Genomic DNA, 17,189 nt, shown 5'->3' with positions numbered 1-17,189 from the left:
GAGTTGAGTTCACAAAGTGTGACGTTTCCAGCGAACATCCAATCGCGTGAAGCAAGCAAGACAGTCTAATTCAGAGAGAGAGAAAAAAACATTGACTGAGAAAAAAAGCTAGAATTATAACTTAAATTTTAGTCTTTTTTTTTTATTACAAAAAGTTATTAGCCTATACAGCTTTAGGAGACTTGACACAACTCAGTCGTGGACTCATATATGGTAGCCTACTTTTTTGGAGCTCAACAGAATACTCATCCATTTTTACATAAATTGTTACCTTGAATTGAATGAGACCAGTGTACATAAAAATGGATTTGTGAATGATTTACACATTTTTTTTCTGCTTGTGTTTCATGCAATGAAAATGAACGGTGACTGGGGTTGCCTTATGCCTGAGATCTGCTTTTGGGCTCCAGACACCAAGTCAAACAGGTTTGGAATGTCACAAGGGTGAGGAAATTACTTTGATTTCCACAACTATCTATTTAATGACATTACCAACAGTAAATTTTGTACTTTGCAGGGATCTTGGCATAGTATGCAGAAAGTTGGAACAGGAATGAAAACCTCTTGTAGTCCTGAAAATCAGTGTGGCAAGAGGACCACCTACCAGAAAAGAGGGAAAAAAAGAAGCCTGGCAGAAGATGAAGCTGCTGCACCTTTTCACATTTCTGACTCATTAATTACCTCAAATGTCCCTTGTGAATATTTTATTTATATTGATTCCATTATAATTTGTTACAAAGGTGCAGTCACATTTGCGAAATTTCAGTGAAATTACGGGGCAAAAAGGTCCATTGTCAATGATGTAGCGAGTCACGATGCAATGTATGAAGCACAGCTCACACAGAAGTCACTTTAAAGCAGCTTTCTGTTGGTCAATGCAGTGAATTTTGAGTGACCAGCTTGGACCCATAGTGATTTTTTTTTGTGAATTCCTATTGAAATGACTGGAATTCACCTGTAAAAATTTGCAGAACAGCAAATGTGACTACACCTAAACTGTTATAGGGGAAAACATTATCCACTTGTCTTGACATAAGGAATATATTTCTGGGTTGAAGCCTCTACTTGTTTCTAGTGAAAATACTCAACTGCCATTTATGAACACTATTGATTCATGTCATACATTTAAGCTAAGATTTTCAAAAGTCAAGGTGTACACTACTTTTTTAAGTATCATGGCATCCCAGACTTCAATTGTAAAGAATTGTTCGGCTCTTAGGTGCCAATTAATACCCGGTGGCAACCACCAAATAGTGTCCGATCAGAACAATTAAGTGTTGTCCATTTAGAAGGAGCTAGATGCACACACCACTCATAGACCACCCATTGCAAACTTGAACAGTCTTTAATAAAGTGTGGTTCTAGAAAAAGAAACAACAATAAAGTATAAATATACACTAATAAAACATCAATATGCAAATGAATAATATTCACATTTGTTATGACATTAACACTGAAAATACGTCTGTACAGCGATCGTGTAATAAGATTAGCTTACAGACACATGTGCTTGGCAGACGCGATAAGCACGTCTTTAAGGACAAATTCGCGATCAAATGTAAACAGTATAAAGAACGACTTACTCTTTGATGCACGCACACATGCGATTACTCAGTATCGCGGCAGAACGGCATTATCATCACCGTTAGTATCGTCTCGCGGCAGCAATAATAAAGACGATAATAAATGAATTCTAAACTGCGTCAGCATACGGGTCCTTTCCACCTTCTGGGTCCTAACTATAGGCGAGTGACTGATGCCTGACTAAATAACACGAGCAAATTAACCATTACACGTACAAAGAATGAATGAACATATTAATCACTGGCCCTCAGTTTAGTACAGCCGCCCCCAAATGTGCTTGCAGATTTGTATCTTGGGCCAGAACTCACAATCATTCAGGGAGTGAAGGGAGTTTAATCAGTCTGACAACAGGTCTGATGTAGGTTCTGTCTTTGACCTGGATTTCTGCAGCTCTTACTTTGTTATCAGCTCCGGTATGGACAGCTTTCACAGTCCCAATGGGCCAGAATGCTCTAGGGAATTGCGGATCAGCAATCATAACCACTGTCCCTACTGTCAGGTTGTCTTTCTCTTGTTGCCACTTATGGCGAGACTGGAGTCCAGGTAGGTAGTTGCGCAGGTAACAGCTCCAGAACTGGTCTGCCAGTATCTGGCTGTGTCTCCAGCGTTTGCGGCTGAGCAGCTCAGATGCAGGGTAAATTACCTGAGGCAGGGCAGAGTCTGACCGGCCCATTAAGAGTGAATTAGGGGTTATTGGGTCCGGATCAGCTACATCCGAGGAAACATATCCCAACGGCTTTGAATTTAAAATCCCCTCAATTTCAATAAGGACAGTCCTGAGCACTTCCTCTGTGACAGTTTGTGCACCAATGGTGGTGTATAGTGCAGCTTTAACAGATCTGATTTCCCTTTCCCAGGATCCTCCGAAATGTGGGGAGTTTGGTGGATTGTATTGAAAATCAATTTGTTGCTTGGCAAGTTCTCTTTGCAACTGAGGGTGAATATTGTTGAAGGATTCCTTAAGCTCACGATCTCCACCTTTGAAATTGGTACCCTGATCAGAGCACAACTCATGAGGCTTTCCCCTACGGGAGATGAATCGGCGTAGAGACATAAGGAAAGAATCTGTGTCGGCTTGAGAGAGAAGGTCGATGTACACTGCCTTTGTGGTCAAACATTTATAAATGATACCCCAGCGTTTTTCGTTTCGTCGCCCAATTTTGATGGTAAATGGGCCGAAGCAGTCCATGCCCGTGGAGTAAAAGGCTGGCTGGAAGAGTCTTAAACTGGAAGGGGGTAAGTCAGCCATTTTAGGTATGTTGGGCTTACCTCGCCACCTCTGACACTCAGTACATTGATATTGAATTGATCGAATAGCTTGACGACCTCTCAAGATCCAGAAGCGTCTTCTAATTTCAGCAAAGACCCTTTCAGTACCAGGGTGATGGAGCTGTGCATCGTACTGCCTAATAAGTAGTTTAGTCACTGAGTGGATTGGGTCTAGGACAATTGGGTGAAGAATGTCAGGGCTCAGCAAGCGACATCTTCGGAGTCGTCCACCCACTCTGATCAGCTGCGTTTCAGAATCAAATTCGGGAGATAAAGTCTTTAGACGACTGTTTGAGGAGATAGGTTTCCCTGCTTGAAGCTGAGCATATTCGTCAGGAAAACTATCCATCTGAGACTGTTGAATAATTCTGAGCTCGGCTTTCTTATATGTATCAGCAGTGACAGTGTCTGTGGGACTGGCCGCCCCGTGAAGGGTTCTGGCTGTTGCATCTACAAGCTCTTGAAAGTTGTCATATTGAGAAGCACTGACTGAATGCTGGTCAGCCTCAGTTATTAGAAGATGGAAAGATACTGGTTTACGCAGTTCTTTTGAAGTGTCAGCTGGCACTAGATTGGGCAGTTTGGGCCAAGATGATGGAGGTTTCTGCAGAAATTCTGGGCCATTCTTCCAGCGGGTAGGTTTGGCTAGCTGAGCCAGTGACATGCCGCGAGTAATATCGTCGGCAGGGTTGTCTTGTGAGTGCACGTATACCCATGATTTTGAATCAGTTAGCTCTTGAATCTCCGCAACTCTAGTTCCTACAAACACTTTAAAGTGACATGAGTCTGATTGAAGCCAGTTGAGAACGGTTGTAGAATCAGTCCAGTATCTGAAACTGCTGATGTCTAGTGAGAGCTCTGTTTTCAGAACTGCTGCCAATTGTGCTCCAGTTAGAGCAGCACATAGCTCAAGTCGGGGAATTGTCTGCTGCTTCTTTGGAGCTACTCGTGATCTAGCTGCCAAGAAGGACACCTCTACTTGTCCTTTGCTATCTTCAGTGCGGAGATAGGCTACAGCACCGTATGCTCGCTCTGAGGCATCACAGAATGTGTGCACACTTCTTGAGCTGATCAAGGGATCTACCTTTGTAGTGTAGCATCTGGGCAGTGTGACACAGGAAAGTTGTGGAAGCTCATCTTCCCATGTGAGCCATGCATTCCTGAGATCTGTGGGCAATTCAGGGTCATCCCATTCTCTTTTTTTGTCCCAGAGCCTCTGGACTATGATCTTAGCTCTAGTGGTAAATGGGGTGATGAATCCCAATGGATCGTACTGACTGGAAAGGATGCTATATATGTGTCGCATAGTGGGCTGAGATTTTACGACATGACCATGTTTATAACCAAGGGTGTCGGATCTACATTGCCACCTAAGTCCTAATGTACGCTCCTGGGGGTCGGCCCTGTCGGAACTAAACCAAAGCTCATGGTTCTCTGACCTGATTTGCTGCGGTAGGTGTTGTAGCAGTTGGGGTGTGTTAGTAGCCCATTGGCGCAGTTCAAATCCACCCTCGGCCAGCAGATGTCGCATATCATCTACTAATTGTCTGGCAGTCTCAAGAGAGGGAAAACTTTGCAACCAGTTGTCCACATAGAAACAACGATCTACTGATGCTCGTACCTCACTGTCTGGTTGGCTGTGATCAGCAACATGTTTCCGAAGAGCAAAGGTTGCACAGCACGGACTGCACGTGGTGCCAAATGGTAAAACTGACCACTGGTAGACATCAGGTGCGTTGGTTGGTTTCAGATCTCGCCACAGGAATCGTAAGAATGCTTTATCTTCTGGCAGGAGACGCACCTGATGAAACATCCCCTTTATGTCGCTGCTAATGGCTACTGCATACTCACGGAAACGGAGAAGTACTCCCAGCAAGGTCGCACCCAGAGTTGGCCCAGGAAGAAGATATTCATTTAAGCTCAGCCCTTGGAAGTTGAAAGAACAATTGAATACAATCCTGTGCTTTCCGTTGTGATGGACCATGTGGTGTGGAATGTACCACCCTGGAGTCTGTACAGCTGTGGATTGGGGAATTTTCTTCACATAGCCTGCTTCTAGCAGCTTGTTCATCTCAGACTTGTACACTTGAGATTTCTCAGAGCTCTGTGCCAGTTGATTTTCAGTCCTTCGCAAATGAGGCAGTACTGCTTCCTTTGGAGCGGCTAGAGGTGGAGGACTGATTTTCCATAGGAGGGGGGTAGCATATCTTTGCACACCTTCAACATCAACCCTCATTGTTTTCTCCTCCAGCAAGCGAATAGCTTCAGCATCTTGCTTTGACCTTGTCACAAGCCGTTCATTTTGGTAGGGCAAGATGTCCATCTGCCACAACCGCTCAACTTGACTGAACAGATCATTGGGCGCAAGGCTTACAGCTGTGAACAAGCACTGTTGTATGTGTGGGATGTGCTCGAGGAACTTTGATGGACCTTGGAGTGTCCATCCCAGACGAGTTTTCACAGCTGCTGGACCTCCAGGGGGTCCCAACCGAACTGGCTCAACGGGGGTGATCAGTTGTGGGTAATCTGACCCAATGAGTAATAATGGCCGTGCATGGTCAATTGACTGAAGAGGTAGGCCTCTGAGATGGCGATATCTCTTTTGGAGTGTTTCAATTGGGTAGGAATGAGGTGCTAATCCAAGCTCCTCAGCTGTAAAGGCTCTCTTGATTGCAAAGTTGCGATCTGGTTGTGTCGCAGGACTCACTGAGAATGATACGGTGGAGCCATGAATAATGCGGACGTCTTGGCGCACTGTGCGAAGAGACAGGTCTTCAGGCTTACCGTGGAGGTTGAGTTGCTGAGCTGCCTCATGGAGAAGTATGGTGCGCTCTGAACCATCATCTAGCAGTGCATATGTATCAAGTGAAAAGTCTCCATTGCGTATGATGACTCTGCACAATTTCAGTAACACTCTACTGCTTCCAGTTGGTCGATTGACGTATAGAGTTTCTATTGTGGTGCTGGTGGACTGGGTGATCTCTCCTCTTTCTTTGATATTAGTAGTACTTGTTTCATTGTTGGCCTCATGCAGAATTTCTAAATGTCTCCTTTGACACTTCTTGCATTTTGCCTTTAGAGTACACTGACCTGCTTGATGATCACGCCCACATTTCCAGCATCTCTGATTGGATCTGATCCAAGTCACAATCTGCTCTTTGGTCAGTAGCTTGAAGTTTGAACACTGATTTAGATAGTGTTGAGTTGTATTACAAAAGGGGCAGTATTTCTTTGGTTTCTCTAGTGTTCTCACCTCAGACACTGTTTTCTGGCGAACCGATTCGGTCTTGGAAACTGGACTTTGCTCGCTTCCATGGAAGATGGCAGTAGATTTGTGTGATAATTTTGGCACTCTTTGCTGGTCTTTGCGGAAACTCTGTCTCTCTCTACTGGAGTCAATACTGAACTGAGTACCGTCTTCCTGCACCCTCACCTCATACTCCAGCCACTCTGCAAATTCAGTCAAGGTAGGAATAGGTGTCTTGAGTGGATTGACATACCTCTTAAAGTTTGCTCGGAGGTCGTGAGGTAGTTTAGCAAGGAGGCGGGAGACGTGAGACCCACAAGTCAGTTCTGTATGTCCAGGACTTCCTAGTTGATCCAGCATTCCAACCAGGGCCCGTACCTTCAGTGCAAAAAGCCTGAATGCTCTGGTGTCACCACTTCTTATGCTGGGTCCATCCATCAGAACAGCAATGCGTTTAAGTGCAAGTTGATGGGGTTGCCCATAGAGTTCTGTTAGAGCCTGCATAGTATGACTGTAAGGATACCGGCTGTTACTGTAGGAGTCAGCAATGAGCAATGCTTCTTCAAACTTCAAGTGATCCATCAATATTTGGAATTTAAAGCGCTCTGTTACATCAGCAGGCAGGAGATTGTCAAGAGCTACTTTTAACCTGGTGAACTCCCGTGGATCCTCTTTGGTAAAGTTAGGAATGGTTGGGGTTGGACCACGATAAGTGTTCTCTTGACTGGGTGGCGATGACGAACGATGTGGCATGAATGGTCTCTGTCGCCTGGAGCTAGGGCTGTAATAGTGTGTGGATAGCTGCCTTGGCTGGTGGTAGCATTCATCAGCACGCTCGGCCCTCTGGGGTGCACGCTCTGGTGATGGCGAAGTTGATCTGAATTGCTTGGAACTCACTTTCATCCTCTGAAGCTCAAGAATGATCTCATCAATTCTGTCACGTTGACGTTCTGCATGCAAATTATCCTCACTGTGTTTCACTGACCTTTCTCTTTCATAACGTGGATCTCTTTGATCTCTTGTTGACGTTACTTTGTGATGTGGCGGTGAAGTTCGATCCTCCATATTGCGTGTCAAGTGTCTAGGTGAACAAAATAGTTGAGATGGAGACAATGACCTTGGAGTGTGAGGTGCAGACTGTTCACTGAGGTTGCGTCTGAGCTGACGGTTCTCCTCCTCCAGATCCTTCAAGCGCATCTGCAGTGCTTCAGGAGAGAAGTGTGGATTCCCTTCATAGGCAGGAAAGTGATCAATGCCAGCAACCAGGGTGTTGTGAGGTGGTAATGGACCTCCTGTAGCCCCTATTAGCTGTTCTCCTTCATTGGAGTGGTTTGAGGGTGTGTGTGCTGATCGCTGCTCTGGTACATAATCCACCTCATAATCTTCAAGATACCTTGGCATCTGCGTTCGGCGACGTGAGCGAACTGTAACATCTCTATTCTCCTCACTATGTATGGACATTATATTAATTCAGAAGTTGCCCAATCCGGCTCGAAGGACCATGTAAAGAATTGTTCGGCTCTTAGGTGCCAATTAATACCCGGTGGCAACCACCAAATAGTGTCCGATCAGAACAATTAAGTGTTGTCCATTTAGAAGGAGCTAGATGCACACACCACTCATAGACCACCCATTGCAAACTTGAACAGTCTTTAATAAAGTGTGGTTCTAGAAAAAGAAACAACAATAAAGTATAAATATACACTAATAAAACATCAATATGCAAATGAATAATATTCACATTTGTTATGACATTAACACTGAAAATACGTCTGTACAGCGATCGTGTAATAAGATTAGCTTACAGACACATGTGCTTGGCAGACGCGATAAGCACGTCTTTAAGGACAAATTCGCGATCAAATGTAAACAGTATAAAGAACGACTTACTCTTTGATGCACGCACACATGCGATTACTCAGTATCGCGGCAGAACGGCATTATCATCACCGTTAGTATCGTCTCGCGGCAGCAATAATAAAGACGATAATAAATGAATTCTAAACTGCGTCAGCATACGGGTCCTTTCCACCTTCTGGGTCCTAACTATAGGCGAGTGACTGATGCCTGACTAAATAACACGAGCAAATTAACCATTACACGTACAAAGAATGAATGAACATATTAATCACTGGCCCTCAGTTTAGTACATCAATATTTTAATGATTTAAAAAAGCTGAATAACTGACCATCTGAGATTTTGGTATACAGCACACTGTGAGTGTATATTAGCACTGTTTTTTGTTTGCTTTTGACATCTGATGGAGCTCTGGACCCAGAAACATCAGACTTAACAAGTGAATTGAGACGTTACATGTTTTAAACTTAAGTACACACACAAAAAAAAAAAAAAATTGATGATGCACTTTTAATTAGTGTAGTCAAGATGTTAACGGGCATTTTTTAAATGTATTACATGGAACATATTTGTGTACATGCATTTTCTTGTATAGCCTATTCATGTTGTGTATTATACTCGTTATTCTGTATTCATTGTTATTTATCTTATTACTAGCTTTTTTTCAAGTGCATTTACAGTTTTGTTTTTTTAATTGCTTTGGTGCAATTTTCACAAGCAACTGGAAAATTTTCAAAACTCTTAGTACTAATATCACAACAGCAACAGATCATCAAAAGTGCACTTTTTTCAAACGTTTCAGCATATTTTCAATTGTGTTAGTACACAAAATCACAAAGTATCCTTTTCACTACACAAAATAAGTGTTTCATCTGTTTAAATGTTTCATTCATCTGTTTAAATGTTTCAAGTAACTGCCTTTCATAATGCTATTACTATCAAACTTTTGATTTGCATCTCTTCTCCTTCAGTTTAATACATTTGTCTATTATTTAATCCAACTGGACTTAATGATTAATCAATAGATTATTTGGTACACCTATAGATTTCTATAGATATTGATTCTATAGGCATAGTTTCTATAGAAACTGTTTGCATTTTCCGATATGGATTACCAAATGTAATGAATTCTTTTTACATTATAAGCAATTTATCTTAGATGATGACCACAATTGTCAAAGTGAGTGTGTGGGGTCATGGTAAACCCTGCGCTGTGAACCAAATGTCCCCACAAGGTTTAAAATTACTGGTATTACCATCCTTTTGGTTTGGACATTTGGTTCACAATGCAGGGTTTACCATGACTTTTTTTTTGGTCCCCATGAGGAAAACAGCTTATAAATCATACAAAATTATATTTTTATAAAATGTAAAAGGGGATATAATATATAGTTATGGGGGTGTTGAAATTTGTGAACAGAGCGGGATAGAGTGACTGTATAACTGACTGTAAGGACTGACTGTATAACATCAGACTGATTAGAGGCATTACCATGGTATAGAGAGACTGCCTCATTATTTTAACTCACCCTTCATCTGTAAAGATCAACTACAGTATAAATTCAATAATATGGTACAGTTAGAACATTTACTGTATTGCCAGCAGACTCTGTTCTGTATGTATAGGCAAGGCAAGGCAAGGCAATTTTATTTGTATAGCACATTTCATACACAATGGTAATTCAAAGTGCTTTACATAAAGAATAATAATAAAAATAGAACATAAGGAATAGAAATAACAGTAAAAACAGAGAATTTTACCGCAATATTTAAAATGCTTTAAAAGTCAGAATCAAGATGATAAAATACATTAAAAATGAAATAAAAACAGGAAAAGGAATTTAAAGAATAAAAAGATAATACGTATAAAATAAAGTGCAAACAGTTCGGACATAGCACAGTGCTCAATCAGCAAATGCATAGATAAAAAGATGTGTTTTGAGTCTGGATTTGAATGTGGCTACTGTAGGAGCACACCTGATCTCTTCTGGAAGCTGGTTCCAGCTGCGGCTGGCGTAACAGCTAAAAGCAGACTCTCCCTGCTTTGAGTGAACCCTTGGTATTTTTAAGTGTGTTGATCCTGATGATCTGAGTGATCTGTTAGGTTTATATTCTATGAGCATATCTGCAATGTATTGAGGTCCTAGGCCATTGAGTGATTTATAAACGAGTAACAGTACTTTAAAATCAATTCTAAATGCAACTGGAAGCCAGTGCAAGGACCTGAGGACTGGTGTGATGTGTTCATGTTTTCGGGTTCTGCTCAGTATCCTGGCAGCAGCATTCTGTACGAGCTGCAGTTGTCTTATGGTCTTTTTGGGAAGGCCAGTGAGGAGCCCATTACAGTAATCCACCCTGCTGGTGATGAAAGCATGAACAAGTTTCTCTAAGTCTTGACTGGAGACAAAGCATCTAATTCTTGCAATATTTTTGAGATGATAATATGCTGATTTAGTTATTGTCTTTACATGGCTACTGAAACTCAGGTCTGACTCCAGAATCACACCAAGAGTCCTGAATTGATTTTTAGTTGTTTGACCCCTAGAGTAAAGGTACGTGTTCACTTTGAGAACTTCGTCTTTGTTTCCAAATGCAATGACTTCAGTTTTGTCTTTGTTTAACTGAAGGAAGTTTAGGCACATCCAATTTTTAATTTCATCAATGCATTGGCACAGGGAGTCAATGGGGCTGTAGTCGTTAGGTGAGAGGGCTAGGTAAATCTGGGTGTCATCTGCATAGCTCTGATATGCAATTTGGTTCTTTCTCATTATTTGGCTCAGTGGCAGAATATATAGGTTGAACAGGAGGGGTGCAAGTATTGAACCTTGAGGGACTCCGCATGTCATGGATGTCCACTCAGACTTATAGTCACCGATACTCACATAATAACCTCTCCCTTCTAAGTATGACCTGAACCATTTAAGGACCATCCCAGAAAGCCCAACCCAGTTTTCGAGCCTGTCAAGAAGAATGTTGTGATCAACAGTGTCAAACGCAGCACTGAGGTCGAGTAAAACCAGCACTGATAATTTACCTGAATCTGTGTTTAGGCAAATATCATTTATTATCTTTATGAGTGCTGTCTCTGTGCTGTGATGCGGTTGGAAACCAGATTGAAAGTTGTCAAAGTATCCATTCAAGCTTAAGAACTTGTTCAGCTGATTGAAAACAACTTTTTCAATGATCTTGCCTATGAAAGGAAGATTTGAGATTGGCCTGTAGTTGCTCAATATGGTGTTATCCAGATTGCTCTTTTTCAGGAGGGGCTTAACAACTGCAGTTTTCAGGGATTTTGGAAAAGTCCCAGAGAGAAGTGAGGCATTTACCACTTCTAGGAGATCTGCTTCTAAACAGTTAAACACTCTTTTGAAAAAAGATGTGGGAAGTGTGTCAAGGGCGCAGGTTGATGTTTTAAGGTGCTGTACTGTTTCTTCCAAAATTTTACCATCAATTGCTTCGAAATCAGACATAATAGCTACTTTCTGAGGTTGTGATCTGATCTGTTTTACCCCAGTGCAGCTCAAGGATGTGCTGATCGCCTTTCTGATATTATTAATTTTCTCAGAGAAGAAGGAAGCAAACTCACAACATTTGCTGTCTGAGAGCATTTCACTAGGAATCTGACTTGGGGGGTTTGTTAGTCTCTCTACAGTAGCAAAAAGAGTGCGGGTGTTGTTTAAGTTTCTGTTTATTATATTTGAGAAGAAGGTCTGTCTAGCTTTGCCTAATTCCACATTGAAAGCATGAAGAATATCTTTATAGATGTTATAATGAATTTCAAGTTTTGTCTTTCGCCACATGCGCTCAGCTTTTCTGCATTGTCTTTTCATATTTTGCACTGCTGTTGAGTTTCTCCACGGTGCTTTTTGTCTGCCACTTTTCTTCCTGACTTTCACAGGAGCAATGTTATCAATAACATTCTGTACTTTTGAGTTAAAAGAATCAAGGAGAAAATCAACAGAGTCTGCAGATATGCTTGGTGTTAAAGATATAGCCTTCATAAACAGTGCACTAGTATTCTCATTTAAGCATCGCTTTTTGCCCGAGACAGATCTGGCTTCAACAGTCGGACAGATCAATATTTCAAAGAAAATACAGAAATGATCAGATAGCGCTACATCCTTAATGACAATGGATGAAATGTTTAGACCCTTACTAATAATTAAATCTAGAGTGTGTCCACGATTGTGTGTAGGTCCATGTACATGCTGAGTCAGATCAAAAGTATTCAGAACAGTTATGATTTCTTTTGCCATATTGGATTCTGCATTGTCTATGTGGATGTTAAAGTCCCCAGTAATAACAAAACAGTCAAACTCTGAGGAAATTGCTGATAACAGTTCTGTAAAATCCTCCACAAAGGCTGGAGAGTATTTTGGAGGCCTGTAAATAACTATAAGTAGAATGCGAGGAGCACCTTTTAACACAATACCTAAATATTCGAAAGACAAGTAATCCCCAAATGACACTTGCTTGCATTGATAGACATCTTTAAATAGAGCAGCAACACCTCCACCTTTCCTAACAGCTCTGCAGACACTCATAAAAGTAAAGTTAGGAGGGGCTGTTTCATTCAGGATTGTTGCACTGCAGCTGTCTTCAAGCCATGTTTCATTTAGAAGCATAAAATCTAGGTTGTTTGTGGTTATTAAGTCATTGACTAGAAGTGATTTATTTTTAAGTGAGTGGATGTTTAAAAGTGCTAACTTAACAGTCTTACTTTCTGTCTCTACAGTAATCTTAGTTTGACGTGTAATAGGTAGCAGATTAAATGGGTTTGCCAAACGGTTTGAAAAGGCCTTAGGCTTTCTATAACGTAATAAAACAGAAATAGAGAAAGCTACAGGCACACTGGGTTCCCGCTTGTTCTGTAAACAATTGATAAAGTCACTGTTATCGTAGTGGGGACCCGACACACATCACTGAGAGCTGTTATCGGTTGTTTTTGATTCAACTAGAACAGATGGAGGAGGGTGAGGGCCCTGGCGTTGTGGCAGGGGCCAAAGAGCTCTCGCAGGAGGAGGGGGTGGCCGAGCTGGGCCCACAGGCTTTGGTGGTTTCGGGGCTTGACGCTTTTTTGTTGATATCTGGGGGCTCGCAGCAAAAGAGTGGGAGAGTTTGGTTCCAGCATACACCAGTTCCTCCATTTTCTCTGAAAAGCACAGAAGAGGGGATGCTGGAGAGAGGGATAACGTGTCCGGTGAGAGGGGCTGTTGCTCTGGTGTTACTGGAGGCTGTAATATGCTGTCCTGGCTTCCCTGGCTGTTTTCCCAAAAGTCGTCCTTGGGTGCTGAATCTTGGAGCAGTTCTAACACGTCACTGTCTCTCGGTGAGCTCTGTGGGCAGGGCTCAGTTAGGATTGTGTTCATGAGCAGTGGTTGTTGTGGCTGCGTGGTGTTATCATTGACCTTGTGGGAAGTGTCAACCGCATGTCCATTCAGCTGCTGAAGTGAAGTCCTGTGGTCAGTTGTACTCTGTCCAGGTGTGTTTGTGCCATTCAGGTTGAGTGGATTTGCACACACTGCTGAAGGATGATGGAGGCAGAAGTAGATATTGTCCTTTAGCACTCTTGAGCCCAGTTTGTTTGGGTGCAGGCCATCATGAGTGAACAATTGTCTCTGACTCCAGAACAGATTGAAGTTGTCAATGAAGTTCAGTCCTTTTAAGTTGCAGGTTTTTTGCAGCCATGTGTTAAGTCCAAGCAACCGTGTAAATCTATTTGTTCCTCTTGCTGGGAGTGGTCCACTGATGAACGACTGAACTTTTAGTCTTTTAAGCATTTCAAAAAGTTCATTGAAATCCCTCTTAAGGAGTTCTGACTGCTCCTTCCGAATATCATTCTTCCCCACATGAATGATTAGTCAATTTGCAGTCTTATATTTCATCAGAATGCTCTTAAGTTCCCTGTTTACATCAGAAACTGTTGCTTGTGGAAGGCAGCATGTAGTTGTATCCCTGCTGCTAATGTTTCTGATAATAGAGTCACCCACTATCAGAGTCCTGGGCTCGGCTGCTCTAAGAGCTGTGCCGCTGACTGTTCAACCTTGAGCGGCAGTTAGCATCGGTGTTAGCTGCTGGCTGATTTGAACGGTGTCCGATCATGTTTGGGGATTCCTCACCCACATTCATCAAGTCTGGAGATTCCTCACCCACATTCATTAACACTTCAAATCTGTTCTCCAGATGTATTGGCGGTGGTAGGGAGCTAGAGTTTGGGGTAGAGGATGCTACTGCATTAATATGTGATACTCGTGACAATCTAATGTCTTGAGTGCCTTTGGGTCTCGCTCCCTGTGTGAGCCATCGATTAATGTGCTGATCAGTTCCGGCACTCAGTACGGTCTGTTTAGGGGCATTAGATTCATGGGACTCACCGGCTTTGTGCTGAGGACGTCCATGACGAAGCTCTGTTTTGTGTTCCTTCTGGTTTGGTAGTCCCGCAAGTAACTTTGTTTCAAGAACTGCAATCCTTTGTAGAAGTCTGTGGCAGTTTGTGCAGCAGGTAGATTCTTCAACCAGAGGAGGCATATTATTTCTAATCCTTTTGGATGTAGGCAGCTGTGTTTTCCCTTCTCCGGAATGTAAGCTGATGGCGGTCAGTGGGAGGCTGGTTGGATAAAAATTCCCCTTTTTTTGTAGCAATTCTTCCAGTTAAAAGGATTGTTGTTGCCAAGATTTGTCGTTTGAGCACTGTGCCGATTTGCTGTAGTTAAAATTAGGAGATAAAATATAAAAGCAATAGAGCAAAGCGCGGAGCTGTAAGCAAGAGCGTCCGAACAGTAGCGAAGCAGGAAGTATGTATAAAATGCAATAAACAATTCTTATTTTGTAATTTGTTCAATTTTTCAATTGGTTTATTATAATACAATAGATAATATAATAATTAATAGTAACTGTATACCAATAAATAAAATAAAATAAAATAAGAATTTGGTTCCTGGAGTCACAAAATGCAGTTCCACACAATGTTTCATATAAGAGTTTCTCAAAAAAAACTTGGGTGGCTCCTCAGAGAACTGTCCCTTTTGAAAGGGTTCTTAGAGGTTGTACAGAGGGTTCCACTGGTGTGGCAAAGTGAATAACCCCAAAAGGTTCCTCCAGGATCCTTTCATTTTTACAGTGTAGGTTTCAATATGCAATAAGAATGTAAATCACAATTAAACAAAAGAAGAAAAAAATATGGTGCGCCTCTTCTTGGTGTCCATTTCCATGGTGTGTTCACCATACTCTGGTTTGACTGAACTTACTACCAGCCACGTTTTTGCAACCGACAGAAGAGTTCAAGGTTTATAAGGTGGTATGTTAACCTTGCTTTCTGGAACACACCCCAGGGCTCTTCAGTTGGTCCTGGAGGTCCACTGTGTCCTGCAGAGTTTAGTTCCAACCCTAATTTTGCAGCCATTATGCACCATTGATGCACACGTCTGGCACTACCGGGATGTTGTCAAATTCTTATCTTGTCCTCGAAGCAAAACATATAAACAGCAATTCAGCCTTTCATCATCAACATCTCTTATGACTGGGTAACCTCACTGTATTTTCTATTAAGAACAACCTACTTGACAACAACCATAGCAGTTTCATAAGCTTATATTCCACATCCTGCTGTGTCTATAGATAAAACTCTGAGGCTAGAGTTTACCATTGTGAAATCACAAGATTCTCCAGTTCACCCACTCCACTTTTACAGGAGAAATATAGAATGTTTTTTTTTTTTTTTTTTTTTTTTTTCCCACTGCAGAATCTCAAGCAGTAAAAAAGAAAGCCAGAAGGAAGGTAGGAAGCAGATGTGAAAGCTACTATCGTAAAATCAACTTGAATTTGATATTGTAAAATCAATTTGATATCATACTATCAATTTTTTTTAAAGTTCAACTCAAAGATTAAGTTTTTAAATTTTGCTTTTGTACTTCACAAGCATGTTAATTGCAGTTTTACTGAAATATTGGCTTGAAACTGCAAGCTAGTAAAAGCACACTTGTATGTGCTAATGTAACTATCAAAAAGACACTACAGACTTGTATGTACACAATTAAGCATCAATTTTCTTACCATTTTGCAGCCTGTCTTTGACCTAAATACAGGCTCAACTCTTCACCACAATGAAGGAATAAGAGAGAATGGAATAAGACAGAAAGTAGGAGGACTGTGCTGGAAATAACCATTGCCGTGGTTAACTTGTCAATGCATATTGAGACTGCACTTCAGTACAGAGGCATGTCTGTTGGACAGGATGAATGCGAGAGAGATTCAGGGGAAATTCTAGGGTTGCATCTGAAATCTCCTACTAGTAAGGAAGCATGTGAAGATCAGTATGTGACAAAAGTATGTCCAAATTCACAGTACTCATAAAAAAAGTAAGCAAAATATACCCAGATGACCTGCTAGAGATTCTGAAGTGTGAATACAATGGACACTTTACTATCCAAAGGGAGAAAATTTGTGAATGGCAGTGAAGCGACACAACTGACACTGGTAGGTCACATGATGACAACATGGCGAATGTAGTACGTCCAGATTACATTCATACAACACACATTCATATTATATAGAGTGTATTTTTTTAGCGGTTGTGAAGTAATTATTGAAAACAAGTTCCTACTCAAGAGAGTATGCGATTTCAGATGCAGCCAAGTGTCATTAGTATAGTCTTTGGTTACATATTTCATTATGTATTTGTTTGATATTGTTTTGATTTCTCTTGGTGACTGTTAGTCCCTGTTAAGTCCCTGTTAAGTAAAAGCTCCATGACTTGAAATGGGTACATCCAAACATCCAAAGGGTGAAATCCAAATGCCATTTTTGCACATTGGGAGCACAGAGGGAAAGGGGTGCATGCCCTTTGTAAGTGTTGTTCCATATAAAAGTGAGCAAATTATCCCCTTCATAAAGTGCCCTCTCTCCTCTTAGCACCACTTATTTCTGCAGTAGCAATAGCAATTAGTAAATCATGACTCATCGTTGAGTTTCAAGAGGCTTATGTCCCACTCCAACTTCCTGTTTCAATACTGAAACACATGAACACTGTTTGTAATAGGACTTAGTTAAGCCTGGTATGAAATTGCCCTGTGATGTTCCCAGTAAGAATTTAATTAGTCATACTCTATATTTTCACATGGAACCACACATTTGTCAACTACTTACATCTCATTTAATTTTTCTACCACTGCCACTACTGGGAAATCAAACCTTTAAAATTATGTCTAGCAAGCAGCCATTTATTTACGCAAG

General features: G+C 41.5%; 1 protein-coding gene across 1 annotated transcript; it reads right to left on the bottom strand.

Moving 5' to 3' along the window:
• Window positions 1-182: 182 nt before the first annotated feature.
• On the bottom strand, window positions 183-8,652 carry LOC125278803. The gene is made up of 3 exons (XM_048208139.1): window positions 7,991-8,652; window positions 1,584-7,768; window positions 183-1,361 (listed from the first exon to the last, which is right to left on the bottom strand). The coding sequence occupies exon 2, from the start codon at window positions 7,559-7,561 to the stop codon at window positions 1,895-1,897; it is 5,667 nt and encodes a 1,888-aa protein (XP_048064096.1). The 5' UTR covers window positions 7,562-7,768; window positions 7,991-8,652; the 3' UTR covers window positions 183-1,361; window positions 1,584-1,894.
• Window positions 8,653-17,189: the final 8,537 nt, after the last annotated feature.

Source organism: Megalobrama amblycephala, linkage group LG11 (assembly GCF_018812025.1).
Source record: "Megalobrama amblycephala isolate DHTTF-2021 linkage group LG11, ASM1881202v1, whole genome shotgun sequence".
Lineage (NCBI taxonomy): Eukaryota > Metazoa > Chordata > Actinopteri > Cypriniformes > Xenocyprididae > Megalobrama > Megalobrama amblycephala.
This window is presented reverse-complemented; position numbering and strand designations above follow the sequence as displayed.

What these genes read in the sequence shown, in the direction of transcription:
- LOC125278803 (XM_048208139.1), bottom strand. Translation starts at nt 7,561, where the DNA reads ATGTCCATACATAGTGAGGAGAATAGAGATGTTACAGTTCGCTCACGT.